Source organism: Tursiops truncatus, chromosome 7 (genome assembly GCF_011762595.2).
Source record: "Tursiops truncatus isolate mTurTru1 chromosome 7, mTurTru1.mat.Y, whole genome shotgun sequence".
Lineage (NCBI taxonomy): Eukaryota > Metazoa > Chordata > Mammalia > Artiodactyla > Delphinidae > Tursiops > Tursiops truncatus.
In genome coordinates this window covers 81,083,721-81,111,089 of record NC_047040.1, presented here as the reverse complement: position 1 = coordinate 81,111,089, position 27,369 = coordinate 81,083,721, and the positions used below count along the sequence as shown (strand labels likewise).

Here is a 27,369-nt window from a genome sequence, read left to right as displayed (position 1 = left end):
GTTTGAGTTAAACGACTATCCCAGTGACTGCCAAAGATGGGGAGCTGATGTGAAAATTGAAGCAATTACCTAGATCACTCAGGCAGAAGGATTTCTGAGCCTTCTTTTCCTTGAACAATCCAGATAATTGCTTCAATTTACACTTCTCACTAGCAGTAGAGACTGGGATAGAAACCGTTCTCCAGGACTGAGCTGAATAGAGAAGCAGAGTGTTCAGAAAATGATTCTGATCACTCCAGAGAGAAGGGGGGATGGGGTGGGATTCACATGCCTTGATTTCTGTTAAGCTCAAGCTAGTCAAAGGGAGACTGTTCATTGTTGCCTGAATGATCCAGATAATTCCTTACTTATTTTCTGTCCCATCTCAACATTGAATTTTTTGGGCCAAGCAGGTGTTGCTGGTGGAGGCGTCAGAAGAAACTGTGGCTGGGGAACTTGGAGGCCGTTTGAGGCTCTTACCCTGTGCTAGTGGGTGAATTCCTCAGTTCCTTAACTGCCCTCAAAGGACCTATAAATTCCAGCTTCAAGAAGGCTTTGCTGGGTCAGGAGGGAGGGGAGTGGAGTAGGCGCTGTCCTGGAAGAGCATAGCACACCTCTTAACTTAACCATGAGCAAAAATCAGGGCAGCAGGACTTGACCAATCCCTGAAGCAGATGATTCCTTGACTAGGGCACTCAGGGATTCATCGCTGCAACGGGAAATGCACATTTGTTGGATGAATGATGATGCATGAACACATGAAAGACATTTATTGAGTTGCTACTTTGTGTCTGGCATTATGCCAGGCCTTGGAATAATTCATTTTATATTATTACCTACTTTTCTTTCTTCTCATGCTTTCTTGGAAGGGGTGATTCCCTCAATCTCTTCACAGCCTCTCCCAGACCTTATTTCCAGGCATTTTGGCACATATTTCTCTCTCAATTCTCACTTATCCAGAAGAGATAATATTTTTAGCACCATTTCAACAGATGGTGTAAAAAAATCATTCAGAGAAGTTGAATATATTTTCTAAAGTCGCAGAACTTGCTAGCAGCAGAATGAATGAAAAATGCAGGTCCAGTGGTCAGGACTCCACACTTCCAATGCAGGGGACAGGGGTTCTTTCCCTGGTCAGGTAACTGAGATCCCACATGCTGCATGGTGCGGGCAAAAATAAATAAATAAAATGAACTACAAAATTCTATTTAAAAATGCATGTCCCGAGCCCAGGGCTCCATCTACAATGCAAGATCATCATTTCCAGGTTCATGTATTCATTCATTTGTCCTTGCCATTATCATGATCATGATGGACATGGGCTGATCACCCAGAAAATATTTTTATCAAGCACGTAAATGATACATGATCCCCACAACATGGATAAGGGAGCAAGACGTACACACAAGACATTTAACAGAAAGAAAAACACTGTGAAGAGGAAAGAACTAGAGAACAGAACCACACAACGCTGGGAATGTCACTGCAAGACAGCAAGTGCTCAAGTGCCAGATCAAGGGGACCGACGGCCTGAGACAGCAGAGAGCTCTGTGGGCTAGAGCTGTTCAGGAAGGTTTTCTAAAAATCAATTTCTTTTTCCTTCACTGTTAATATATTTTAAAAAACTGAGATATAATTGATATATAGCATTGTATTCATATATATGTATATTGTGAAATGATCACCACAGTAAGTTTAGTTAACATCCATCCCCATACATAGTTACAGTTTCTTTTTTCATGACGAGAACTTTTGAGATTTTCTCTTAGCAACTTTCAAATATGCAATGTGGTATTATTAACTATAGTCACCATGCTGTACATGACATCTCCAGGACTTATTTATCTTATAACTAGAAGTGTGTACCATTTGACGCCCCTCTCCCTCACCCCCTACTCTGGCAACCAGCAATCTGTTCTCTGTATCTACGAGTTCGGTTTGTTTTTCTTAGATTCCACATATAAGTGAGATCATGCGGTGTAATCTTTCTCTGGCTTGTTTCACTTAGCCTCTTGACATAATCTTTCATTAATTCCACTCTGGTCGCATAGGTTTTCTCGCTGTCCTGGGTATGTAAGCTTCATCTGACCTCCAGACTGTGTCTCTTGCTCTCTTGCTCCCTAGATATCTTCTGGTATCACTTAATACCCTTTCAGCTGCAAGTCACAGAAAGTTGACTTGAAGAACAGGCAAGTTTACTGGCTCAAGAAAGAAATCTAGAGAAGGGTGGGTTTGGGTTGTTGAATCTCAGTGGCTCAATCATGTGATCAAAGACCCAGGATTTTTGGTCTCTTGGCTCTGTTGCCCACAGCTTGGCTTCATCCTAAGCCTTGTTCTCCATGCAGTCACAGAATGTGTCAGTAACAATTGGTGTTGAATGTCATCCTTTAGCCGAGGAGGAAAAGGTTGGGAAATAGAATCTCTTTCCAAAAACTTGGCAAACTTTTATCTCCTTGGCTTCATCCTGCCCACCCCTGAGGATGGGATGATACTGTTTGTCTGAGACTAACCAAAGCCCATCTCCGGAGTTGGGGATGGTTCTCCACGGCATGTTCTGACTTCACAGTAGGGAGTGGTGGGCTGGATGTCAAGGAATTAACCCCAATGACCCAATCACCTCCCTTTCCCTTTTTACTCCTTCCGCCCCCCAGGGAAATCTATTATTAATTTTTTTGTTTCTCCAGCTTTATTGCGATATAATTGACCTATAATGTTGTATAGGTCTAAGGTATATAAACTTGTTAATTTGATACACTTATATTTTGCAAGATGATTATCACTATAGTGATAGCTAACACCTGCATCATGTCACATAATTACCATTTCTTTTTGGTGGTGAGAACATTTAAGATCTATTCTCTGAGCAACTTTCAAGTACTTGGTACAGTATCGTTAACTATAGTCACTATGCTGTACATTACATCCCCAGGACTTATTCATTCTGTAAGTGGAAGTTTGTACTCCTTGACCAACATCTGCCATTCCCCCCAACCACCAGCCCTGGTAATTCTATTCTATTTTTCTTTATCTCTTAAAAAATTGAGATAAAATTGACATATGACACTGTGTCAGTTTTAAGTGTACCACATTATGATTTGATATATGTATGTTGTGAAATGATTACCAGAATAAGTTTGGTTAACATCCATCACTGTACACAGTGATGAGAACTTCTAAGGTCTACTCTCTTAGCAACTTACAGATATGCAGTAGGGTAGTGTTAACTATAGTCATCATGCTGTACATGACATCTCCAGGACTTATGTATCTTATAACTAGAAGTTTGTACCTTTGACTACCTTCATCCAGTCTCCACTCCCCCACCCCCTGCCTCTAGTAACCACAAATCTGATCTCTATATCTATGAGTTTGCTTTTTTTCAGATTCTACGTATAAGTGAGGTAATACGGTATCTGTCTTTTTCTGACTTATTTCACTTAGCATAATGTCCTCAAGCTCCATCCATGTTGCTGCAGATGCAGGATTTCCTTCTTTATTATGGCTTAATAATACCCTATTGTATATATACCACATCTTCTTTATCCATTTGTCTGCAGATGGACACAATTTTTTCCCTGTCTTCGCTATTGTAAATAATGCTACAGTGAACACAAGGGTACAAATATCTTTTCAAGATAGGGATTTTGTTTCCTTTGGGTAAATATCCAGAAGTGGAGTTGCTAGATCATATGATAGTTCTGTTTTAAATTTTTTGAGGAAACTCCATGCTGATTTTTTTTTCTTTTTTTAATAGTGGCTGCACGAATTTACATCCCTACCAACAGTGCACAAACGTTTCTTTAAAAAACTGTGGTAAAATAGGGACTTCCCTGGCAGTCCAGTGGTTAAGACTCCATGCTTCCACTGCAGGGGGCGTGGGTTCAATCCCTGTTGGGGAACTAAGATCCCACATGTGGCGCGGTCCAAAAAAACAGAAAACAAAAAACCCCCCAAAACAAATGGAGCTGAGTGTGCCAACCTGTGATGTCAGAAACATACCCCAAATATAGGAATCACTGTAAAAAAATTGTGGTAAAATATACTACAACAACATAAAATTCATATTATATTTTATAGCATAAAATTTACTATTTAAACCATTATTTCAGGGTACAGTTCAGTGGTATTAAGTAAATTCACATTGTTGTGCAATCATCGCCACCATTTATCTCCATTTTTCATCTTCACAAACTAAAACTCCATACCTATTAAATAATAGCTCCCCATTCTCCCCTCCCCCAAGCCACTGGCAACTACCATTCTACTTTCTGTCTTTAGGAATTTGACTACTCTAAGCACCTCATATAGATGGAATTGATACTGTATTTGTCCTCTTGTGATTCGCTTATCTCACTTAATGTCCCCAAGGTTCATACATGTTGTAGCTCGTGTCTAAATTTCCTTCCTTTTTAAAGCTGAATAATATTTCATTGTACGTATATACCACATTTTGTTTACGCATTCCCCATAGATGACTTGGACACTTGGGTTGCTTCCACGTTTCAGCTATTGAGAATAATGCTGCTATGAACATGGGTATACACATATGTGTTTGAGCCTCTGATTTCAATTGTTTGAAGTATATACCCAGAAATGGAATTGCTGGATCATATGGTAATCTATTTCTAACTTTTTGAGGGATGGCCATATTGTTTTCCATGGCAGCCACACCATTTTACATTCCAATCAACAGTGTACAATAGTTTCAATTTTTCCATATCTTCCTGAACACTTATTTTCTTTTTTTGATAAAATCCTTCCTAATGGGTATGACGTGGTATCTCATTGTGATTTTTTTTAATTAATTAATTTTATTATTTATTTATTTTTGGCAGTGTTGGGTTTTCGTTGCTGCGCGCGGGCTTTCTCTAGTTTCAGCGAGCGGGGGCTACTCTTCGCTGCGATGCACAGGCTTCTCATTGTGGTGGCTTCTCTCATGGCGGAGCACGGGTTCTAGGTGCGCGGGCTTCAGTAGTTGTAGTGCATGGGCTCAGTAGTTGTGGCTTGCGGGCTCTAGAGTGCAGGCTCAGTAGTTGTGGCGCACGGGCTTAGTTGCTCCGCAGCATGTGGGATCTTCCCGGACCAGGGCTCGAACCCGTGTCCCCTGCATTGGCAGGCGGATTCTTAACCATTGCGCCACCAGGGAAGTCCCCTCTCATTGTGATTTTGATTTTCATTTCCCTAATGATGAGTGATGTTGAGCATCTTTTCATGTGCTTATTGGCCATTTGTGCATCTTTTTCAAAGAAAGTTCTTTTCAGGTCCTTTGCCCATTTTTAAATCATATTTTAAAATATTGTTGATTTGTAGTTCTTTATATATTCTGGATATCAATCTCTTATCAGATATATGATTTGAAAATATTTTCTCCCATCCTGTGAGTTGCCTTTTCACTCTGTGGATAGTATTGTTTGATGCATAAAAGTTTATCATTTTGATATTGTTCAGTTTATCTACTTTCTCTTTTGTTTCTGTGCTTTGGTGTTTCTTTTTAATTTTTTTAAATCCTAGCTAGTCCGTCTCCTTGATTAAGCCTTCTCAGCACCACTGAGCATTGTACCTCAGTACTGACTTGTTTCTAAGTTGCCTGAGGGTGATGACTTATTTTGCAATTTCCCCTCAAGTGGGGGACCATAGTCCCCTTGAGTTCACTTAATAAACCTAAATGTATATAGTGGCAGCAAATGTCATTTGTTCAATCAGTAGTTGATGGATGGATAGGTGGATGAATAAATGAAGAGTGAACCCAGGGACACACAGTCAGTTCTCTCTTACCACTCCAGGTTATCCATGTTCTGACCTTTTCAGACAAACCAGTGTGTGTGAGCTTCTAGGCATCCTATGGTGGGCTCAGGGAAACTGGGGATTGGACTGCCCTCTCCAGTATATTGTGAAGTTGACAACTGAAGCTTGTGGGTGTCTGAGCCAGAGAACTACTAAGGTGAAAATAGATGAACATGTAGCATTTGGGCCTTTTAAAACCTACTATCACTGTATCCGAGGACAGAAAATAAAATTGGTACTGCTCACAATAGCTGACAAAAGTTTATTTCAGTAGCTGTGTCTTCTCAGCTAGGTGGAGAACCTCTATTCCCAGGTACACCTGCATTTAATCAACAGATGTGTTCCTAAAATTAACTGAGTAAATTACTTGTTTTACACTCATTTGTTCATAACTTCATCATCATCATCATATCTGACTTTCAAAGGTTTATATCATACATGTGACCCGCAGCATGCTAGGTGCTTTAAAAGTATTATTTCTTCTAATTCCCTCAAAAACTCTATGAGATGGTATCATTACTTCAATGATAGAGATGAGGAAACTGAGTCTTAAGGAAATTACATACCTTGCCATGGTTTATTATGTGCTATTATGGTTTATTATGTGCTATTATTATGTGCTATTATGTGCTTGCCATGTTTATTATGTGCTAAATGCTAGAGACATAAAGATGAGGCAGATATCATTGCCCGTGGACTTGCAGTGACAGAGGTGGACACAGGAGGTAATGAGACAACAAGGAGGACCACCTACTCTCTGTCAGTGTTTAGTGAGTCAGGGAAGGCTTCCTAAGGAGGGAGGGCTCACTTAGGGCTCCCTTCCTAAGGAGGGAGGGCTGAGCTGAGTCTTAGAGGAAAAGATAGCACTGGAAAGGGAGAGTGGACATCTAATTGTTCTGCCAGCCCTGCAGAACGCTCTTCTTCTGGGACTGATGTCCCTCTTCTTTCGTGTAGCTTCCGACCGTGAGATTCCTGCAGGATCTCACAACGTCCTTGACTCTGATCGAGTTGTCTAGAGGTAGACACCAACCGAAGCCCAGGCCAATCACAGACTTGCCCTAGGGGTTTTCAAACCAAATCTCTGAACAAACATCTATCCTTATCTAATGGCAGAAATTGAAGAATGAATGCAGGGGCTGTTGGCAGCTGGGTTTCTTGACATGTTGAAGGGATGATCTAGAGGGAGAGTAAGGCCAATAAAAAGAGAGAACAGGGACCAGTGGTAGAGAGAGAGCCTTGGTAGTCTGCCTGTTCCCTGGCTTGGTTTTTCATCATTCCTTTAATAAGCCAGATCAATCTGTCTTCTTCTTTTTTTCTGTTTGTTTATTTATGTTTTTAATTCATCTTTATTGGAGTATAATTGCTTCACAATACTGTGTTAGTTTCTGTTGTACAACAAAGTGAATCAGCCATATGCATACATATATCCCCACATGCCCTCCCTCTTGAGTCTCCCTCCCACCCTCCCTCCTTTAACTCAGTGGCTCCAGGTGGATTCCTATCACTTTCCACGGTAAGAGCCCTAATATACGTACTTACTAATAGGCATGAATGCTTGACTCTGGGAGAGTAAACGCTTAAACAAAATACCAGAAGCAAGAAGAGCAAGAGGTGAATTTAAACGGAGGAAGCCGCAAGTAGTTTGGTGTTTGTCAGAGTGTAAACATCAAGACAAGAAGTGGCAAGAGATGAGGCTAATAAGTAGACAGAATCTGATCATGGGACCTGGATATATTTTGCAAAGTACTTTGGACTTGATCCTGTATACATTCTGTTCATTCTACGGGGTTATAAGTAGGCATTAGGCAGAGGTTCTGTAAACTGTACAATAATTAGTAGTAATTAAGAGGCTCTTAACCTGGGAGTCACAGACAGGCTTCAGCTGTCTCCAGTCCCTCTCAAATAGCATGAAAAATCTGTGGGTGTGTACAGGTTTATTTGTCTTTGTTTTTGTTATGGAAGAGGTCCCTAACTTTCATCAGGTATTAAAGGAGTCCCTGACCCAAAATATGTATGAACTGCTCTCTATGTACAGGCATTTTCAGGAGTTACTGACTTCAAATATTCATGCAAATCTCATTGCCCCCCTCCCTCCGATTTCCTCACGACGCTTAAAAACTGTTGAGCACAGAGAAAATGCTTCATAACTGGTTGGACACTGTCTTAAGAGGGGATTTTCCTTTGGGATCATGAAACGATGTAAAGAGATGATATAGACCTGGTTATTTATAGAGATTTTAACCGGGAATATTGGATGTGACATCCATCCTGTTATTGACTTGGGCAGCCAGCCAAGACCTGCAGGCTCTCGGAGGTGTCACCCGGGGCACCAGCGTTGTCTCTGAAAGCCAGCTCCAAGCATCCTTGTCCTTCCACCCGCAGGTACAACGACTACAAGTCCCAGGACGCTTCGCTCGTGGAGCCTGGGCGAGGGCGGGGCGGATCTCCGCAGTGACGTCACCGTCCCGGGGCGGACCGAGGGAGGGCGGGGCGAAGGGGCGGGGCGGGGAGGCGCCGGAGCGCGCTGGTGCTGATGCAGGATGGCTGAGCTCGCTGGAGCCCGGGAGGTCTGAGCCGGGCGAGGCTTGCTCCCTGCGCATCGCCTCGTCCGCCCGCCGCGTGGTCCTGGGCAGGTGGTCCCGGGACGCAGCGCAGGGCCAGGGCAGGGCCAGGGAAGGCAGGTGTGCAGCTGGACGGGCCAAAGGTTGATAGACTGCCCACCTACCAGGTCTCGGAGCGGCCAGAGCTGCCCAGCCCGCCGAGTTCGCGATGACCTGCTGAGAAGCTTCGTCGGAGGCTGCGGGAGGCGGCCTCGTTGCGGGCGGTGCGGTTCTCGACCACCTCCCTAGTTGTGCGGAACCCCGTCCCCCCGCCCATCCCCGCGCCCCTTCCCTCTGCCGCCGGCAGAGATGGCGGATCCAGCCGAATGCAGCATCAAAGTGATGTGCCGGTTCCGGCCGCTCAACGAAGCTGAGATCCTCCGCGGGGACAAATTCATCCCCAAATTTAAAGGCGATGAGACCGTGGTGATCGGGGTAAGTGGCTGGGAAGTCTGGCCTCCCCTGCTGCTTCGCGCCGCAGCCCTGACGCCCCAGATCTGGCAGAGATGCTCGGGCTACCCCTTCGGACATCCCCTCGGGGCTGCCCTCTAGGGTAGACTCGACGAGAAATCCCCTCCCCCCCCGTAGTTCGCCCCTGGGCCGGTGGAGGGTCGACTGGGGACCATGGGGCGGGCCCCAGGCGGCGGGGGTCGGGGTGGGGGGCGAGGAAGTGTTCGGCGCCGCCATTGTTATTGGGGTGCGGGCCCGAGTGGGCCCATTGTTCCCCGCCCTGGCCACACCGCGTGGGTAGTGTGTTCAGGTTACCCTCAAGCCCACGTGTAACCCACAAATGATTCCAGTCATTGGTTCAATTTATCGAACACTTTGCCTCTTCTCACGAGCTTGGTGAAAGAAACAAGGTACTGGAAAAATCCTAGCCTCGGCGCGGAGCTCCCACAGCTGTGCAGAATTGGCTCCCCGCGGCGTTCCTCCTTGCTCTGCACGCGGAAGGCGGGGGATGGGGGAACACTGGTGGCCTTGGTGTCTCCTGCTTCCTCTCAACCCAGGGTGCCCTGGCTTGGGCCTCGGTTCTGACCCTTCCGCAATAGGGCGACCCCCACTTGGTGTCCGCAGATCCTCGGGTGTGCTTCACGCTGGGTGGAGAGGAGGCTGTGCGCCCACGTCTGTGGGGCTGGGGGTCCGGAGCGCAACCAAATAGCCTCTGTGCCCAAAGAAGTTACTTTGTGTGGCTGGGGTCCCCTCCCTCTTGGTCTCCCTTCCCACGTTACCCCTCCCCCCTTCCCTCACCTCCGCAGACTTGGCTCTTTCTGCAGCGGGGCTGCTGGTGGGGGGGAGGGAATACCATTGGGTTTTAGTTCTCAAAAGAATATGTCAAATGAAATAAGCCAGCCTCCCCCAGCTCCACCGCCCTTCCCCCTCCGCTGTCCCCAGCGTGTGTAGCTGATGGTGCCCTCTTTGTATGCGAGTCGCGTGGGGAGGGACCGAGTTAATGGGAGCCTCCCGATCCCTGCTGACACGTTCCTGGCAGCCTGCTCGAGGCTGCTGATGCAGCCTTCCCGGCCTCAGCATTGATTAAGTGATGTCATCCCGTTTACTGAGCATGCTCCGACTAACCCCCTCCCTCCTATTTCACCCAGTGGCTGGTGTATTTAGGTCAAGTGATTGACAAGTGACAATTTACTTAGGGTCTCTGCCCGAGTCAGCCCGGCCCTTCTTAGGCACCAGAGGCCGACATTTGCCGGCCCAAGCAGTCCCAGCATCTTCGCCAAGGTTGTGCCGCAGTCCCTGGTTAGGGACCTGAGCACTGGCAGATGCTGGCTGAACCGGAAGACAGGCGCTCTCCGCGCAAGGGGAACAGAGGCAAGGCTCTGGCCTCGGGGCTTCATCTTGTACCTCCCTTAGGAAGGTAGCTCCTCTCGATGCCCTCTTCTCTCCTCCCAGTTTTCACAGCCATCAGAAAACCATGACCTCCAAATGCTATGGGGATGGTAGTTCACCCTGAGAGCTGACCTAAGAGGGCAGGAAAGAGGGGTTTTCTGTCTGCTTAGTGTTAAATTGAAGAAAAGATGTATGCTACAATTATTGATGAGGAAGATTCTATACTTAATGGCAGACATGGGATAGTGACATATCTATGGCCAGTACATGGGGCAGATGGGGCAGAGGTGTTGGCATACACCTCTAAGCTAGGGTCAGCCTATAGTCTGACTTGCTACTTCCTGAGCCACACTATGGTTTAGATAGAGTGGGAGTTACTGGGGACATCTAGTCCCTGCCCCTTTTCTTGTAACAATGTTTTAACAAGTAATTGTGCAGCCCTAGAACATGGTCTGATGACCCTAGTTTTTCAGAGGTTTTAAAGAAAAGCTGAAGTTGTTTCTTCCCCTTTTCCTCCTTCTTCTCCTTTTCCGTCTTCCTCTTCCTCCTCTTCCTCCATCTTCTAAGGGTGATATACCAGGACTAATGAAGTGGAGTAATAAGAAATCATCCCTTTGATCTGTGTGCAAGGCAGAGATCCTTAATCTTACAGTTATTCTTCTTTCATTTTGACACTACTATGAGTATATATTTAATTCCATCTACATATTCATGTTATTGAGTGAATAAAGTAAAAACAAAGTCACCATATAAAAGAAGTATATTAAACAAAAGATTGTAGATGTGAATACACATGTAGCTCTTCAACTGTAAATTAACATTTATGATCATCTTACTATAATCCTTTCTTTAAAATTTTTATTTATTTATTTATCTTTGGCTGCATTGGGTCTTCGTTGCTGCACACAGGCCTTCTCTGGTTGTGGCGAGCGGGGGCTACTCTTCGTGGCGGTGCGCAGGCTTCTCATTGCGGTGGCTTCTCGTGTTGCGGAGCACAGGCTCTAGTAGTTGTGGCGCACGGGCTTAGTTGCTCCGCGGCATGTGGGATCTTCCCAGACCAGGGTTCGAACCCGTGTTCCCTGCATTGGCAGGCGGATGCTTAACCACTGCGCCACCAGGGAAGTCCCTTACTATAATCCTTTAATACAACAGAGAGTTTTCAGTTTTCTTTAAGGTAAATTTTTCTTTGAAATAAAGCATTCATATAGAAAAGTGTTTTCATAAGTGTACAGCTTGATGATTTTTTTTTTTATAAACGCTCCCTTGTAACCACCTCTTAGACTAAGAAACAGACATTTTCAGGACTGCAGAATTCTCCCTAGCATCCCTCCCAGTCACTGACTCCCTCTGCCTCAGGGTAACTACTATTCTGACTTCTAATGCCATAGGTTAGTTTAGTTTAGTTTTTTTTTTAAGCTTTATCTACATAAAACCATACAGTATGTTCACTTCTGTGTGTGAGTTCTTGCGCTCAACATTACTCTCGTCAGATTCATCCATGTTGTGGTGTGTAGCTGCAGTTTGTTCATCCTCATTGTTCTGTAGTATCTCATATGAATGTACCACAATTTAGTTATCTAGTAACTGGTCGTAACTGTTTGGATAGTTTCCACTTTGGGGCTCTTATGGATGGAGCTGCTATGAACACAGTTTTACACATCTTTCAGTGAGTGCGGTACAGAACAGAAGACTGCCAGATGCTGAAGGGTGCTGGGACTTCTGTTGGCATGTGCTAGGACCCTTCCCATTCCTGATTAATAATGTGTAACTAAAGGAAGTGACAGTTCTGGCAGCCTGTATCTGACTTTGTACACCAAATAGAATGGCTCCCCAAGTCAATTCAGTAGGAACCATCCCACATGGCTCAGTTGCAGGTGGAAACTGCCTTAGGGGGGGCATTCCCTTCCTTGCTTGCAGGGACAGAGATTGTGGGGATGACCAAAGAAGCCCAGAGCCATCCAGAAATGTCACCTTCACTCCCAAGAGAGATGAGTGAAGAATGAATTTCTGTGCAGTTATCTGTGAGTCCAAATTCAGAATTCCAGACATTGTATTTGTTTTTGAAACTGGGGTGATTTTATTTCCTTTAATGTCTTGTTCATTTCTTATGGAGATGTATGCTAAGCGGGAGATTTTGCAGGTGGAGTTCCTAGATTTTTCTTTTTTAAGAAATGTCCTGTCTTGGAGGGATTATCTCTACCATTCTTGCTCCACCCCGCCCTCCACCCCCGCCCCCATCCTGTGCAGAGCTTTCTTTCCCTGACTGCTCCAGCCACAGTCTCTTCCCACTATGAACTCTTGTAGCATTTATTCTGTATATGATCTCCTGATTTTTTTGCCTTAGATTATTTTTAATTTTGATCATATGTTTAATGACATTGTAAGGCATGTGTAGAGACAAGGCCCATCCATGTTTTGCTTCTGTGTACTTCCCAGGGCCTCGCCCATAGAAGGCACTTAATAAATATTTATTCATCTCTTTGTTGAGTATAGAAATCTTAACTCTGATGTATTTAACTGATTTCATGGACTTTTAATTGACTGTAGGCTGTTGGGGGTAGTTAAAAAAGAAGTTTAAAGAGATGTGCTATTCATTGGAGCAGGACTGGTAAGAGAGCATATAATACACTTAAATGTTATAAGAAAATTGGGAAAGAACCATATCCAGCTTTGTTAAAAATTAGAAGCACTAATGATACTCGTGGTGAGCTAGAAGTGGAGGGCGGGGCTAGGGACTCCATAATTCTTCAGAGAAAAATATTGGATTTACAGCATTTCTCAGAATACTCCTCCATTAGCTGCTAAAATTCCGTGTGAGTCATCCATTACTTTGAGCTCTGCCTATTGGTTTTGATGCATCTGTATTGTTGGAACTCTGTTTCAGAGAGGTCTCAGTGAGTTTCTTTGAAATGGACTCATACCCTTCAGTTTTGGGCTTTCCTCTTGTTTGCAATCCTGGGAAAGCAGGTGTTGTTAACCATGGGTGCTTTCCCTGGGACAATGTAAGTTCTGACTTGTTGGAAAGCCAAAGCAAAATATTATCTATAAACCCTGAGCTGGCCTTCGGGTGGAAAGTGGCCTCAGGCTGTAGGAGCTTAGATTAGTTCTGGGCAGTGGATGGGCAGGGAAGGCAGGAGCCAGGACAGAGACCAAATTCCAAGCCTGAGTTATCTTTGTGGAGATTATAGGCTGAAGATGTGAAGAAATATGGCTAGAACTTTTCTTTTTGTCCATAGCAATGGTCTTTTAAAGCAAGAGTATTTTCTTTTAAAATTTATACAGAGTAAAGTCACTTTTTTTGGTATATAGTTCTATTGTAGGGGTGTGAAAAATACAGAGTTGTGTAGCTATGCTGTATTAGTTTCCTGTTGCTGCTGTAACAAATTACAACAAATTTAAAGGCTTAAAATGATACAAGTTTATTATCACACAGCTTCCATAGGTCGTGTGGACAAAGGATGTCGCCTGCCATTGATGGTGCACCCTGAGGGGAATTCAGGACATAGAAAAACAGAATACTGACCCTAGATAGTTAAGATGCATATCGCAGGAATGTTTTCCTTAGCCCAGTCTCTTTCATCTTCCCATACATAGAAACGCACTAAAATCATTAACTTGAGATGTCTGTTTGTTGTGATTAGCAGTAATGTTTTGATGTTCCACTACATTGTTTTGTTTTGTTTTGTTTTTTTCCCCTGCAAAAACTCCTGTATATCCCACTCCTCCTTTACCTCTTTGGAACAGTCCCTCAGAGCTATCTGAGAGGCTGCCATCCCGGGCTATAGTCCTCAGTAAATGTCCTAAATAAAACATATTTCTCAGCTTTTAGGTTGTGCTTTTTTTTTTCAGTCAACAATCAGAAGTCCATCAAGTCAGCTGGTTTCTCTGTTTAGAGTCTCACAAGGTCAAGAGCAAGGTGTTGGCAGGGCCATGTTCTTTTCTGGAGGGTCTGGGAGAAAATTCATTTCTTTGCTCATTCAGGTTGTTGGCAGAATTCAGTTCCTTGTGGTTGTAGGACTGAGGTCCCCATCCCCTTGCTGGCTGTCAGTCTGGGCTGTTCTTAGCTTCTAGAGGCCACTCGCAGGTCCTGGCCACATGGCCCCCTTCCTCTACCTTAGGAGCCAGCAGTGGGTTGATTCCCTCTCATACTTCAAATTTCTCCTGCCTCTTCTTCCATGGCTTGTCTCTCTCACTGACTCCTCTGCCTCCCTCTTTCACTTTTTCAGGGCCCACTTGGTTACAGTGAGCCCAGTCAGATAATCGGGGATAATCTCCCTGATATAAGGGCAGCTGATTAGCAATCTTAATTCCATCTGCAAAGTTCCTTTTATCCTGTAACTTTCACATATTCACAGCTTCCAGGGATTAGTGTGGACATCTTTTGAGCCATTATTCTGCCTCCACATACCATACTCAAGATACAAAGCAAAAAAAAAAGATACAAAGAAATTTCATCACTCCAAAAAAGAAAAAAGTCCTCATGCCCCGCCCCACCCGTAATCAAACCTTCTCCCCTCTCTTAACCCCTGGCAACAATTTATCTGTTCTTCCTTTGTATAATTTTTGCCTTTTCCAAATTGTATATATAAAAATGGAATCATAGGGCTTCCCTGGTGGCGCAGTGGTTGGGAGTCCGCCTGCCGATGCAGGGGACACGGGTTCGTGCCCTGGTCCAGGAAGATCCCACATGCCGCGGAGCGGCTGGGCCCGTGAGCCATGGCCGCTGAGCCTGCGCGTCCCTGTGCTCCGCAACGGGAGAGGCCACAACAGTGAGAGGCCCGCGTACCGCAAAAAAAAAAAAAAAAAAGGAATCATAAATTTAAGTATCTTTTTGAGCTTGGGTCCTTTGAGGTTTAGGTGGTTGTTGGTGCATGTATCAATAGTTCATTCCTTTTTATTGCTTAGTGGTATTCCTTTATACAAGTTTGTCACAGTTTGTTTATCCATTCACCTGTTGAAGGACATTTGTGTTGTTTCCAATCTGGCATGATTCTGAAAAAAGCTGTTATGAAGCTTTGAATATAGGTTCTAGTGTGAGTATAAATTTTTTATTTCTCTTGGGTAAACACCCAGGAGTGGGATTACTACAATAAATCATATTGTAACTATATGTTTAACTCTAAGAAATTGCCAGTTTTCCAAAGTGGTTGTACCATTTTGTGTTCCCACCTAAAAGCGGTAACATTTTAAGCCAGACTTTTAAAGAATGTATTCAGTCACTGTGTCTAGTGAATACGAACAGTAGTGTTTAGTAGTGTCAAGATATACCAGCCCTTCACTCTCTTGTGCCCTAACTTCAGAGATGTTTACATGAGATGTCACATGTTTAGATGACTTAGTGATTTCCTGTAAACCGACCCTCTGAAACCCTGGAATGAGTGAACACAGGAGAGTAGCTATAACCTGGCATGTGTCACTGGAGGCCACTCATGTTGGTGGTGAGCACACAGTCGATGCTATGTAAATGACTGGGGGGTTGGTAGAGGCAGCGGGGAGAGTCAGACAGAACCGAGTGTGGATTCACTAGCTCTCTGTGGAGCATTTTTCAAGTTGCTTAGCTTTCCTGGGCCTCAGTGTGGTCATATTTAGGGTGGAGATAATTACTTATCTCACAGGGTCGTTGGGATGAAATGAAGTGGTCAAAACAGGGTCTAGCACAGAGAAAATGCTCAATAAATGCTAATTATCTCCCACATTTCCTATTCCCCTTTTAATTTTCCTCATTTTCAGAATTAGCCTTGCCCCCCAAAATTACTGCCCTTAACCCTGGCTAGCCCCTGAAAGCCCTTCTTGCATCCCCATTTCCTAGGAACTGGTTCACCCCATTCTCCTGCTTGGAATAGCCACTCTTTTCCTCTTACCTGTGGAATTCCTAACCATTGGAAGGCAGAGCTCAGGTTCCATTTACTCATAGACTATATCAGCTGTTCCTATTATCTGCAATGATCACACATAGGTGTGTGCACACGCATGCCTGTGTATATCCTCCTCATGTAAATTGCGAGCTTCTGAGAAGCAGGAGCTGTTTTTTTTTTACGTCTTTGTCCCCTTTTCTGTCATTTTCTTGTTGCTTAGTAAGTGTATCTTGATTGACAGTTCTGTCTTCCCCTTTTCCCTGCCTGGAATCAAGTCTCCCTAAATGCCAATTTCTGCATTTCCTTAAATAACTTGGGCATCACTGGGGATTTCCCTCTGCCTCCACCTGTGCTCCTCTGGCCTAACGCCCCTGTTTAATGACAGTGTTTTGCATCCTTGGCTTTTCTCCTCCCTTCAGAATACGAAACCTCCCCCACCTTTGGGTTCTCTTTAGTACCGGCCTCAGGTTTCTCACCCGTGTCTACTTGTTACACAAGCAAAAACAAAACTACATCCTCCCTAATGGTTTCTCTTGAGTTAAAAAAAAAAAAAAGCTCCCTGACAGATCCAATTTCACTTGATTTCTCTCAGGTTTTCCATAGAGTCCTATTTTTGTGGCTGAGAAAGCTCCTCCCTTAACCCATTTCCTGCACATCAACCAAGTTCCTTTTAGTAGGAAGAGAGATGTTGAGTTTGTGGTTATTTGCAAATATTGCAGAACTTGCGAGAAAATAGAGTTTTAGATTCATCTTACTGTCCCCAGCACCAAAATTGGACGTGAGGCAGACAGCCCAGGACCATCATTTCCCAGCTCTGCGACTTCTTAGCTTTAAGAACTTGAACAAATTGCTACACCATGCTGTTTCAGTTTCCCGGCCTGTGAAATGGGGATAATAACACTCTCCACCTTGTGACAGTTACATGAGCTAATGTGTGTAGATTGCCAAGTACGGTGCCTGGTTCAGAAAATGTACACTGTTGTAAGACCCACAATGGTTATTTCTCTGCACACCTGTCAGGCTGACTAATCTGGGGAAAGCCTTAGACCCTTCACAGGTGCCCTGGTACCTTCAGGTTGTGTTAAAGAAAAAATTATTCTCACACTTGTAAAGATAGTAAGGAAGACTGTTGTAGTAGGGGGTCTATAGTACTGCAATAGGGAAGAGAAATCAGGCTCAAGTACAAGTGGAGCAGGTTGGTGGGGGGATAGGTGGATGGACAGTCACTAAGAGGGGACATGAAAGGTAAGGGGGATTCTTGCTGAACTGACCTAATAGGATTCTTGCTGCAGGCAGGCCAGATATCAACGTTTTAAGATACACGTATTGCAGTATCGAGGGTGATTAGATATTGACGGTGGCGGGGATTCTCTCTAAACTGCCTTAGCAGGAGCCGTGCTCAAATTGGACTCTGCAGGGACAGACATGGAAGTCCAAGGTCAAGGCCCAGTTGAGAAGAGGGCTCAGCGGAGCCTGACTAAAGTTCGATCAAGGAGAGAGTCTTGGGACTTCCCTGGTGGTCCAGCGGTTAAGACTCCACGCTTCCACTGCAGGGTTCAGTCCCTGGTTGGGGAACTAAGATCCTGCATGCCACGTGGCACGGCCAAAAAAAAGGGGAGAGAGTCTTGTTCATTTGGAACCCAGATGCTTCAGTGGGGGCATTCGAGACCTCCATCCCCCAGCCCTACCTACCTTCCTAACCTCACCCCCGACCCCATGTTACATCTGGGCTTCTGTTCCCCTAAAATATTAGGCTTCTCAATGTCTGCCCTTCGCCGCCACAGCTGCCCACATCCCACATGCCTGGGATGACCGTCCTCAAAGTGTACCTGCATGGCAACATCCACTCGCCTTTAGAATCTCATCCCATGGTGCGTTTTCTGAACACTTTTGTGACCAGCTCCTCTCCCCCTCCCCCCCGCCACCCTGGCCAGGTTAGATGCTTCTTCCCTGCACCCCTCGTACCACACAGGACTCCTGTCAGACCTCCCCCACTACTGCATTTCATTTATTTGGGTATAAGTGTCCTTTCCCCCAATTAGACTAAACCTCTTGGAGGGCAGGAAGTGTGTGCCATTCGTTTCCATCTGCAAGTCCTGGACTAGTAGCTGGAATAGAGTAGTTGCTCGGTACAAGATGTCATTTGAAAGAAGTGAAAGAATGCCGACCCTCCTGGGCTGTCAGATGTCCAAGCCTGGGGTTCTTTGCTTGGATTTTTACCTTTGACCTCTGTCTAGCTCTGGTAACTTCTTTCCTGCCTTGGATATCTTCATGGTTTTATTGTTGTTGTCTTAAAAGAAATAGCTTTTTCAGGCGTCCTGATATATGCTCACTGAAAAGACCTCAGACCGTGCAGAAAAACATGAAGGAGAAGGTTAAAATCACTGTTAATTTTATGAACCAGAAAGCATCATTGTTAACATCTTATTGTTTATTCCAGCTCTTTTCTATTCTATAGGAAACATACTTTGTTTTAAAGTGAAGATATGATTTTATAAAATTTGTTTTGAAACCCAGCATTTTACTTAACGGTATACCTCGGACATCAGCATTTTTAAAGGTTGTATGTAATTCCATATGTGTCTGATCAGTACTTTAACCATTTTCTACTGATGGACATTTGTTTTTCTTCTGTTTTATTTTTCAGTTATAAACAAAGGTGTGATAAACATCGGTGTATGCATCTCTTTGTGCTCTTGCCCAATTTTTTGTTAGAATACGTTCCTAGAATTGGGATTGATGGGTAAAAGGATATAGATGATTTTAAGGTATCCACAGTTTTTGAGGAGGAGCAATTTAGAGATGGTGAATTGTCTTCTGTTTTATATTCTCACTTCTTTGCCCCATGGCAGACTCCATGGGGTTGGTGCCAGTTTGTCTCATAAGACATCCCTTCATACCTCAGCTAAATTAAATTCTTACCAAGAGCGTGTGCTTCGTCATGCACTGTTAACCCATAGATCCAGAACACGGCAGTGTCTTCAGATTTTTAATGTAAACCATAGGATTTTGTTGGCTGTCTCTTGTCAGTTTCAGTATCCTAAAGGATGTTGTTCCTTGGAGGTGATCAAAAGCGAAATTTGTCCCTTGAGACAGCGAGAGATAGAGGTCAAGATTGTAGTCTTAAAGAAAACTAGGATGGATGTGTCCTTTCTTCTTGGAGCTAACAGTGAATGGCCTGTGATATCTTCCAGGCAATGGTAAGATGAGAAGGGATATAATAGCCCTCCCAAAAAAGCCCTAGAAAGAGCTTTTTTTTTTTTTCTTTTCCTTTGATTACTAGGTACTCTTAAAAAAAACTTATATAAAATTTCAAGCATACACCAAAGTGGAAAGAATATCAAAATATACCCCCATGAATCTATCAACCAGTTTTAGCTATCATCAACAAATGGGCTAATCTTATTTTTTCTATACACTCCTAACCTTATCTCCCCAAATCACTCAATTATTTTAAAGTGAAATCTGATGTCTCACATTACTCTATCCCTAAACTTTAATAGATACCTCTACAAGATCAGGACTCTTAAAACCATAATAACATGATCACAGCTAACATGTGCACAATTCCTTAATGTCAAATACCCAGACAAATTCCTCCCATTGCCTTATAAGTTTCTTCTACAGCTGGTTTGCTCAGATCAGAATACTAGGTACTATTGATTACAAGTGTGGAGGAAAAGAAATGCTCATACGTACCAACCTTGAAACAAGACGGAGGGAGGCTTTTGCTATAGAGTCATGTGTGGCAGTAGAAACACACACAGAGCAATCAGGGCTAATCGAGATGTCCAGCGCCATCTCCCTTAACAGTAGTAATGTCCTAGTTATCCTTTTTAATAAACCAATGCCAGCATTGCAGAATCACCCACAAAAGCTATTTAAAGAGCAACATGCTTTATAGCTTCCCTCACTGCTGCATCTCCCCTTGCTTTAGTTGGCTTGCGTAAACGTCAGCAAAGCAGGACACGTCACTCATTTGTCTTCTAAGCCCAGTACCCACCCTTATAAAATCGGTACCAACTACGTTTAGAGCAGTTCTTTTAGGTGTGTCTTGGTGTGTTAGTATTTATTATCTTTTCAGTCAGTGCATACTCATCCTTGATGTGAATTGAATACTGGAAAAGAAATCCACAGAGCTGAAGGGAAAACATGCAGGTGAGCAGGTGAGAAGAGAATTCAGTGTAACACAATACTTTAAGGAAAAAGGTTTGTAGTTCTCTTTTTATGCATTTTCTCATGCAAAAAGAAACCTTGGAAGGGAGTTGAGGTTAGAGAAAAAGTGCAAATAAACACCAAATCCCACATGATCGATGCTTTAACTTCTTTGACTGCAGAGTATGGTCGTGAGAGCTGCTGATCAGTAATGTTATTTTAGGAGCATTTTGTTTGAAGAGCTTGGTCACACAATTCCGGGCTAGCAAATCTCCGGGACTCTTCCCAGGCTCTCTCACAGAGCCGTCTCCCCACTCCCAGGTCTCATTTGTTCTCAAGGGGAAACGAAGAACAGCCTGCTTCAGTTCTCTGAGGAGGTTATATCATAGTTTTTTACTGAATGAATGATCGGGTCCCTCACTCCACAGAGATTACTGATGTTCATCTGGGAACCTGGGTAGACAACGGCTCCGTCTGACATCAGGAACTTGGGGTAGCCTTGGGGGAACGGACTTCTGCTCCTCTTTCATGGCACCTCTTGCTCCATAGAGAGGAGCAAATGCCAATCTGATTGGTCAGTGTCCAAACCTCTATTGGTCCTGGTTACTGGTGGACAGGGTCCCTTGGGAGGCGGTCAGTTCCTTCCTCTATCTGGCCTCTGTGGTAAGCTGACCCCTGCTGGGTCTGGCTTCCTGGGCTGGCTCCCGGGGGCTGGCTGTTTTTCCATCTCAGCATCATCTACTGCTGAGTGGATAAGTTCGTCTGGGCCCACAGATTCGGGCCCCTGTGGGCTGGTCTTAAGGTTCAGAACAGGCTGGGCTGTGGGACGGTGGGGTGGTGAGGTGAAGAAAACAGGAAGACCACACAAGCCTCCTTGCCCAAGCCTTGGCCAATTTTGATATTGGGATAATGGGTGCTAGTGCCCTACCCAGGTGGTGCTTGGACACCTGCTGTATCCCTGTTCCTGTGTAGAGCAAACTCGTCCGCCCAGGGGGAGAAGGCGGCTGACTGTTAGGGGAGGCTTCTGGCATTCCAGGGCCCCTGGTACTAATGTCATCACGATAGCATCGAAACCGTCTTCAAACTACTAATAGTTTTTTTATCTAATATTTGTGAAAGTAGACTTTAGAAGAGAAGTGTTTAGCTCTTCAGTAATAATTACTAAACAACACAACCCACTAATTATCTGCTCAAACAAGTGGGAAAAAACCCCCACCTGAAGTACTGTATCCTAGAGTAACGCTTGCTCATGTGTGTTGTTAAATTTGCCTTAATGAATATGCCTCTTGGAAAAGACTGGCTTGAGAATTTTTTTTTTTTGAAGTATAGTTGATTTACAATGTTGTGTTAATCTCTGCTGTACAGCAAAGTGATTCAGTTATACATATATAGACATTCTCGTTTATATTCTTTTCCATTATGTTTTATCACAGGATATTGAATATAGTTCCCTGTGGAGGATGTATTTTAAACAATATTTTCTGATCTAGACATTTATCTAAACAAGTTTGTAAAGGGGAAAATATACACCTATCTAATACTTACTTCCTTCGTTCTATTGAAAACAAATATAAAGAGCTAGCAAATAAGTTAATGTAAAACTTTAAATGAGTTCTTTATTACTATGAAAAATGTTTCCCTCTATAAAGAGGTGTTTTTCTGCACTGTGGACCTTTTGGAACTTCACTGTAATACTATGCTGTCCGAAATGGTAGCCACCAGCCTCATGTGACTATGAAGCACTTGCAGTGTGGTTGTCCAAACTGGGGTGTGTAGGAGATGTAAATGTAAACTGGCTTTCAAAGGCTCTGTACCAAAAAGAAAAAAGGAATGTAAAAATATTAATTTATTCATTAATTCTTTTGGTATTCATTTCATGTTGAAATGATAACATTTTGGATGTATCGGGTTAAATAACATTGATGAAATAAATTCCCCCCTTTTCTTTACACTTTTTAAAATGTGACTACTAGAAAATTTAAAGTTACATGTGTGGCTTGCATTTTTGTCTGACATTGTGTATATACATACATATATACATATATATATATATACCTTTTTTCTCTTCTTATTCTTTGGTGGTGGCATGCGGCATGTGGGATCCTAGTTCCCTGAGGAGGGATCGAACCCCGCCCCCTGCATTGGAAGCGAGGAGTCTTAACCACTGGACCGCCAGGGAAGTCCTGGCATTATATTTCTATTGGCAATATATTTATATATGACAGTGCTGCTGTAACATTTAGATGCTAGCATTCTGATTGTTTTTGCATTTATTAATTTTGGTTCCAGTTTGGCATATTGAGGGCTTATTGTATGCTAAGGTCAGTGCTAGGCACTGTGGACTTCCTGTGATAAGTAAGACAAGATCCCTGCCATCAGTAACCGTGTATATAATTAACTCAATGGGCGGAAGCAAGTGAAAAAAAAAAAGTAGTGTGCTATGAGTGTCCGAAGAGAAGAGGAAGCACAACCTTGATGGAGTTAAGAAGAGAGAGAAAGCACATCCAGTGGTGTTCTGGGAAACCTCAGGCAGGGGGACCGTTTGATCCTTACCTCGAAGCTGGGGTAGGAATCTGCTCTGCAAATGTAAAATTTGCTTCTTTATCCTCAGTTACTTTGCAGTTCTGCATAGCCGCTTTAGAGATTTCTGTTTTAAATATGGTTGAGAAAAAGACCTGATAAGGGATGTGTGCTGTAGCTGGGCGTCACTCTCCTCTACCCCCGCCCCACCCCCACCCCCCAGCCCCCCCCGCTCCGCCGCCAGGATTGTGCTCCACCCCGCATCCTGTAATTAAGTACCAGCCATTTGCAGCGGGTTTGTGATGCGGATTTGTGATGCCTTTGCGTGGGTGACATTGAGAACACCAAAAGGTGACGGGGGCCTCGTCTTGGAAATGCCGTCCTGCCGCCAGGCTCCAGCCGCAGCCGCCCCGGGGGCGGCGGGCCTCGCCCTACCCTCCGCTGGGTGCTGGGTCGACCTCCCCAGCCGGCGGATTTTAATTTCCAGGCAAGGAGCGCCAGGGTGATGGCAAATTTGCTGCTTACCTTGTCTCCATTCTGTCGCTAATGCTGGGAATGATGAGACCTCTTGTCCTGAAAATACATTCCCCTTCAGCGCAGGCACCTTCTAATGAGGTCCCTCCCCGCAGCGGAACAAAAGCTCCCATTAGGAGGACGTCAGGGGGAGGCTGCGCTGCTGTGGGAAACCTAGGCAACGCCGCCTTTGTCGCTCACAGGTGCCTCTTCTTTGTCCTGGCATCTGGGGGAGAGGTCACCTTGCAGGTGAAGGCCACACAGCTTTTTGGAGAAGGAGCTGGAAACTTTTCCACCCCTACTTAGGTCCCTGTGTGTGTGGGTTGGCACAGAATTGATTTTTCCTCCTTTGTAAATGGCAGAAAGGCTCATTCACATGATGGTAACATGAAAGAACAGCCACGGCAAAATCAGCCATAAACTTACCACCTTACATCATCCACGTTAATTCTTTTGTATCCTCCTTTCTCCTCTCTCGGTTGACACTTAACATCTTGGAAAATAAATGTATACCATAGATATACAATTCTGCCTTTTTTGAAAAAACCAAATCCTACTCCATAAATGATTTTCCATGTTGTATAATATCTTCATGGGTATAATTTTCACTGATGACTTAAGTGTGCTTTGGGCTGATAGATCACAGTTTGCTCGTTCAGCTCTCGTCCCCCCTTGCTGTGGGTGATGCTTTAGTGAGCATATGCATGCACGGAGCTGTTTTCTTTTGCTGAATTATTTCTAGACGATACGTTCTCCAGAAGTTGATTTACTGGACCCAATGCTGTGAATATTTAAATTGATCCTATTCAGTATTATCCTGTTGCTTTCTGTAGGGGTCTACCCATCCCTATGGCCTCTGGGGATATGTGAGTATCCCATCTGGCAGGGAATTAATTTTTAAGGCAAAGGAGATAATCATTTGAGAGGGTAATTTATAGAGCAGTGGTCTGGGATTCATGTGTCTTGGGTTTTGTTCCAGGCATTTCCTCTGATTTTATATGAATTTTAAACTAAAAGTATAACTATTCAGTGATCTGTTTTACTTTGGAATGTTGTTGACATCGGGCACTTCTGGGGTCAGGCTGATGAATGGGGAGCCTCCTGGGCTTTCAAGACGAAGGAAGGACTTGGAAGTGTTGGTCCACCTCCCAACATTCATCAGAGGAGTTGCTCGGAGGTGGTGATCTACACTTATGTTTAACTCAAGGCCCTTCTCACATGCTCACAGATATAATTATTCATGCTGTGGCATTGGATGAACTTCAGACCTTCTCTAACCTAACAGCAGCTCACGTAGGGATACATCTTGCTGGATGACCTGGGGCACCTTGTAGGAGTCCATCCTTCCAGGAGGTATGGTGACATCATGCAAAACGCATGACTTCATGCTTTAGTGGTTCTATACATCCAGGCACCAGCATTGCTCTTTAGTTCTGGGGTAGCCCACCAACCAGGCTCATCGTCCTGTGGGCATCACTGGCAAACCCAGCGCTGGGACACAAGAACCCAGGTAAGGTAAACAAAAAGAAAAGCAAGATGAATAGGAACTCGGGCCAGCCTGAAAATGAGAGGAAAAGAGTGCTGTGGGCCCCCTTCCTGGGTGTCTCTATTCTCTGATCTTACTAGAGAAGACAGGACACATTTCTTTTCTTACAAAATTGACTTTGAATACAAAATATTGCTCTCTATTGAATAGGTTTAGTCACTTTTTTGGGGTGCCTTGATTATCGTTTCAAATACCACTTATTTAAGAAACTTATTTCATTTGTGAAATTTTTACCTATTACTCTGATGAAATTTTAGGTTTTATAAAAGTGATAAATTAAGGCATACTCATGGTATAAAGCTCAAAGAACACAGAAGGAGATAAAGAGAAAAGGAAGGATGAGGTAAGAATTTTTACAGGGGAGGAAAGGTATTCAATGTGATCACTGTGTGTTCAAGGACTGGAGGAAGCCTGCAAGCCACATTCAAGAGGCTTGAGGACAGAGGAGCAGCAAGGTGGTCAGATTAGAATAAACAGGAAGGAATGAGATGTAGAGAGTCTTGAAAGGGGGCTAGAGGAATTGAAACTTGGTTTGGTTGACAGGTAACTCTACTCTAGCCTGTAGCTGGCTCAGGAATACACCCACAAAACATTTCTCCTTAAATCATGTACCCCTTGGCCTCAAACAACCTTTTCAGGTTCCCACGAAGGCGGGTACTGTTGAAGTTTGCTCTTCACAGCTTTATGCCTGGTGTACAATGCAAAACATGCGTGTTCTCATCTATCCCAGACGAAGTTCAACAGTTACGGTCCCTTGATCTGTCATCTAAAAGGATTAATATATCTTGTTTAACCCCAATAGTTAGGGGATGAAGGTTTTTTTTCATGTGTGGATCACCACATTTCAAGGAATTGACACACAGCAAAGTATACATAACTTAAGCCACATTTAACATAATGTTTTTCTGATGATCTAGACATTTCCTGGAAGATTTTTGCATTGTTGGTAAGAATGGTCTAATTTGGGATATTGTATATGTCAAAGGCTTCTCATTGTACAACAGTAGTTTCATGTCTGTTGATGTCTGTTGATATTGCTTATTTTAAGGGAAGAGATGATAGAAAACAACCCTCTAAAGTGGCTTAATTCTGGCAGAATTTCTTCAGCACTAAATTGCATTTCAGTAGCTGGCGCTTACTCTGGAAAGTGAGTGTGGGAGGTCAGAGAGAAAGTGCCTTCAACTTGAATGCTTGGGAGAACCATATTTAGAGAAAACTCCTGAATCTTTTAAAAGTTAAGAATAGCCTGTTTTTTTATTTCCTATTTGCCGCACCCCACCCCAAACACAACTCTAGTGTTCAGTATAAATATCAGTTGATAAGAGTGTCTCATTAGCAGAACTACAGACAATCTGTGTGTTACTGCTCTTCTCAGAGACCTTTATGAACCTGTTTGATGACCAGTAATTTTCTTCTTACACCAGTGAGGTTATACTCTTCCCTGCTTGCTTGCGAAATATTGTAATTCTAACAGAGTAGTGACAGCGTATCACAAAATCTGCTTGACTTAACAAACACGTAAATGCTTTACGTTTATTCAGCCATTTATTTTAATCCTCAGTACCACTCTATGAGGTAGCCACTATTGTCCTAACCCATCTCCTCATTTCCACAGATGAGAAATTTGGGACACAGGTTAAGTAACTTGCCTAAGGTCACACAAGAGTAAGTTGTGGATCTGGGATTCAAACCCAGGCACACTGGCCTCAGAGTCCTTGCTTTAAACTGTTTGCTATGTTGATTTTGCTATTTTGGTTCATACCAGGAATTGAGAATGTTTGGGTGCACAGCATTTTCTAAATTCGAGTTTCTCTAGGTCACTAGTTCCTTGAGTTATTCCCTGATAAAAGGGTTTGATATCAATTAAATGTAGGAAGAGTTACCCACATTCTCTGCCTCTTGGAGATCCGAGCCCCCCAGCCCCCTCAAGCAGTCCTGCCATAAATCAGCACACTTAGCTTTGTTTAACTTGGTGTTTCTGAGCTGAGGCATAAGTTTGGGACCGCTGTAGGAGAAGGTAGCTGTAAACTAGGGCTACCCTTGAAAATGGAGGATTTTTTTTCTCTCTCTTTCTTGTCTTTGCATTGATATCAAATTATATATGATGGTCAGAATCAGCTTCTCTGTTATTGCTGTGATTTCCATCTGAAAGGCTGTTTAGGGCATTCCATAGAATACAATGCCACTGTTCTCAAGGGTGTGGTATATTTGTTAGGAAGCCTTGTAAGCTAGACTTCTGAATATTTCAGTCTGCTATTAATCTACATGGATCTGTCCACAGAGAAAAGAATTATGATGCTTTTCTTATAAAAACATGTGTTCACTCTTCTCTTCTGTGTCTTAAAAGTGGAGAGATTTGTGACTGCTTCTTGGGTTTCTAAGTCCATCTGTGTTCAACCATATTACTAAACTCTCTTTTAAAAATTGTCAGTAAATTTAAAAAGATATATCATGAAGATAATTTTTTGTCATCTTCAAATAATGTCAGTTTTTTTCTTTCTTTCCCAAACATGTACTTTTAAGTTCTTTTTTCTTGTCTTACTGAATTGGATAGGACCTCCTGGACAGTCTGAAATAA

The 27,369-nt window shown here is 43.6% G+C and overlaps 1 protein-coding gene across 2 annotated transcripts in view; it reads left to right on the top strand.

Moving 5' to 3' along the window:
• Nucleotides 1-8,295: 8,295 nt before the first annotated feature.
• The window catches only part of KIF5C (kinesin family member 5C), a 168,339-nt gene continuing 149,265 nt past the window's right edge, over nucleotides 8,296-27,369 (top strand). For both annotated transcript variants that reach the window (XR_012333124.1, XM_033860351.2), the window contains exon 1: nucleotides 8,296-8,798. Coding sequence is in view for 1 of the 2 variants with exons in the window: in XM_033860351.2 (XP_033716242.1) it covers nucleotides 8,673-8,798 (126 nt within the window). In the remaining variant the exon portion in view is untranslated. The remainder of the gene's footprint in view (nucleotides 8,799-27,369) is intronic.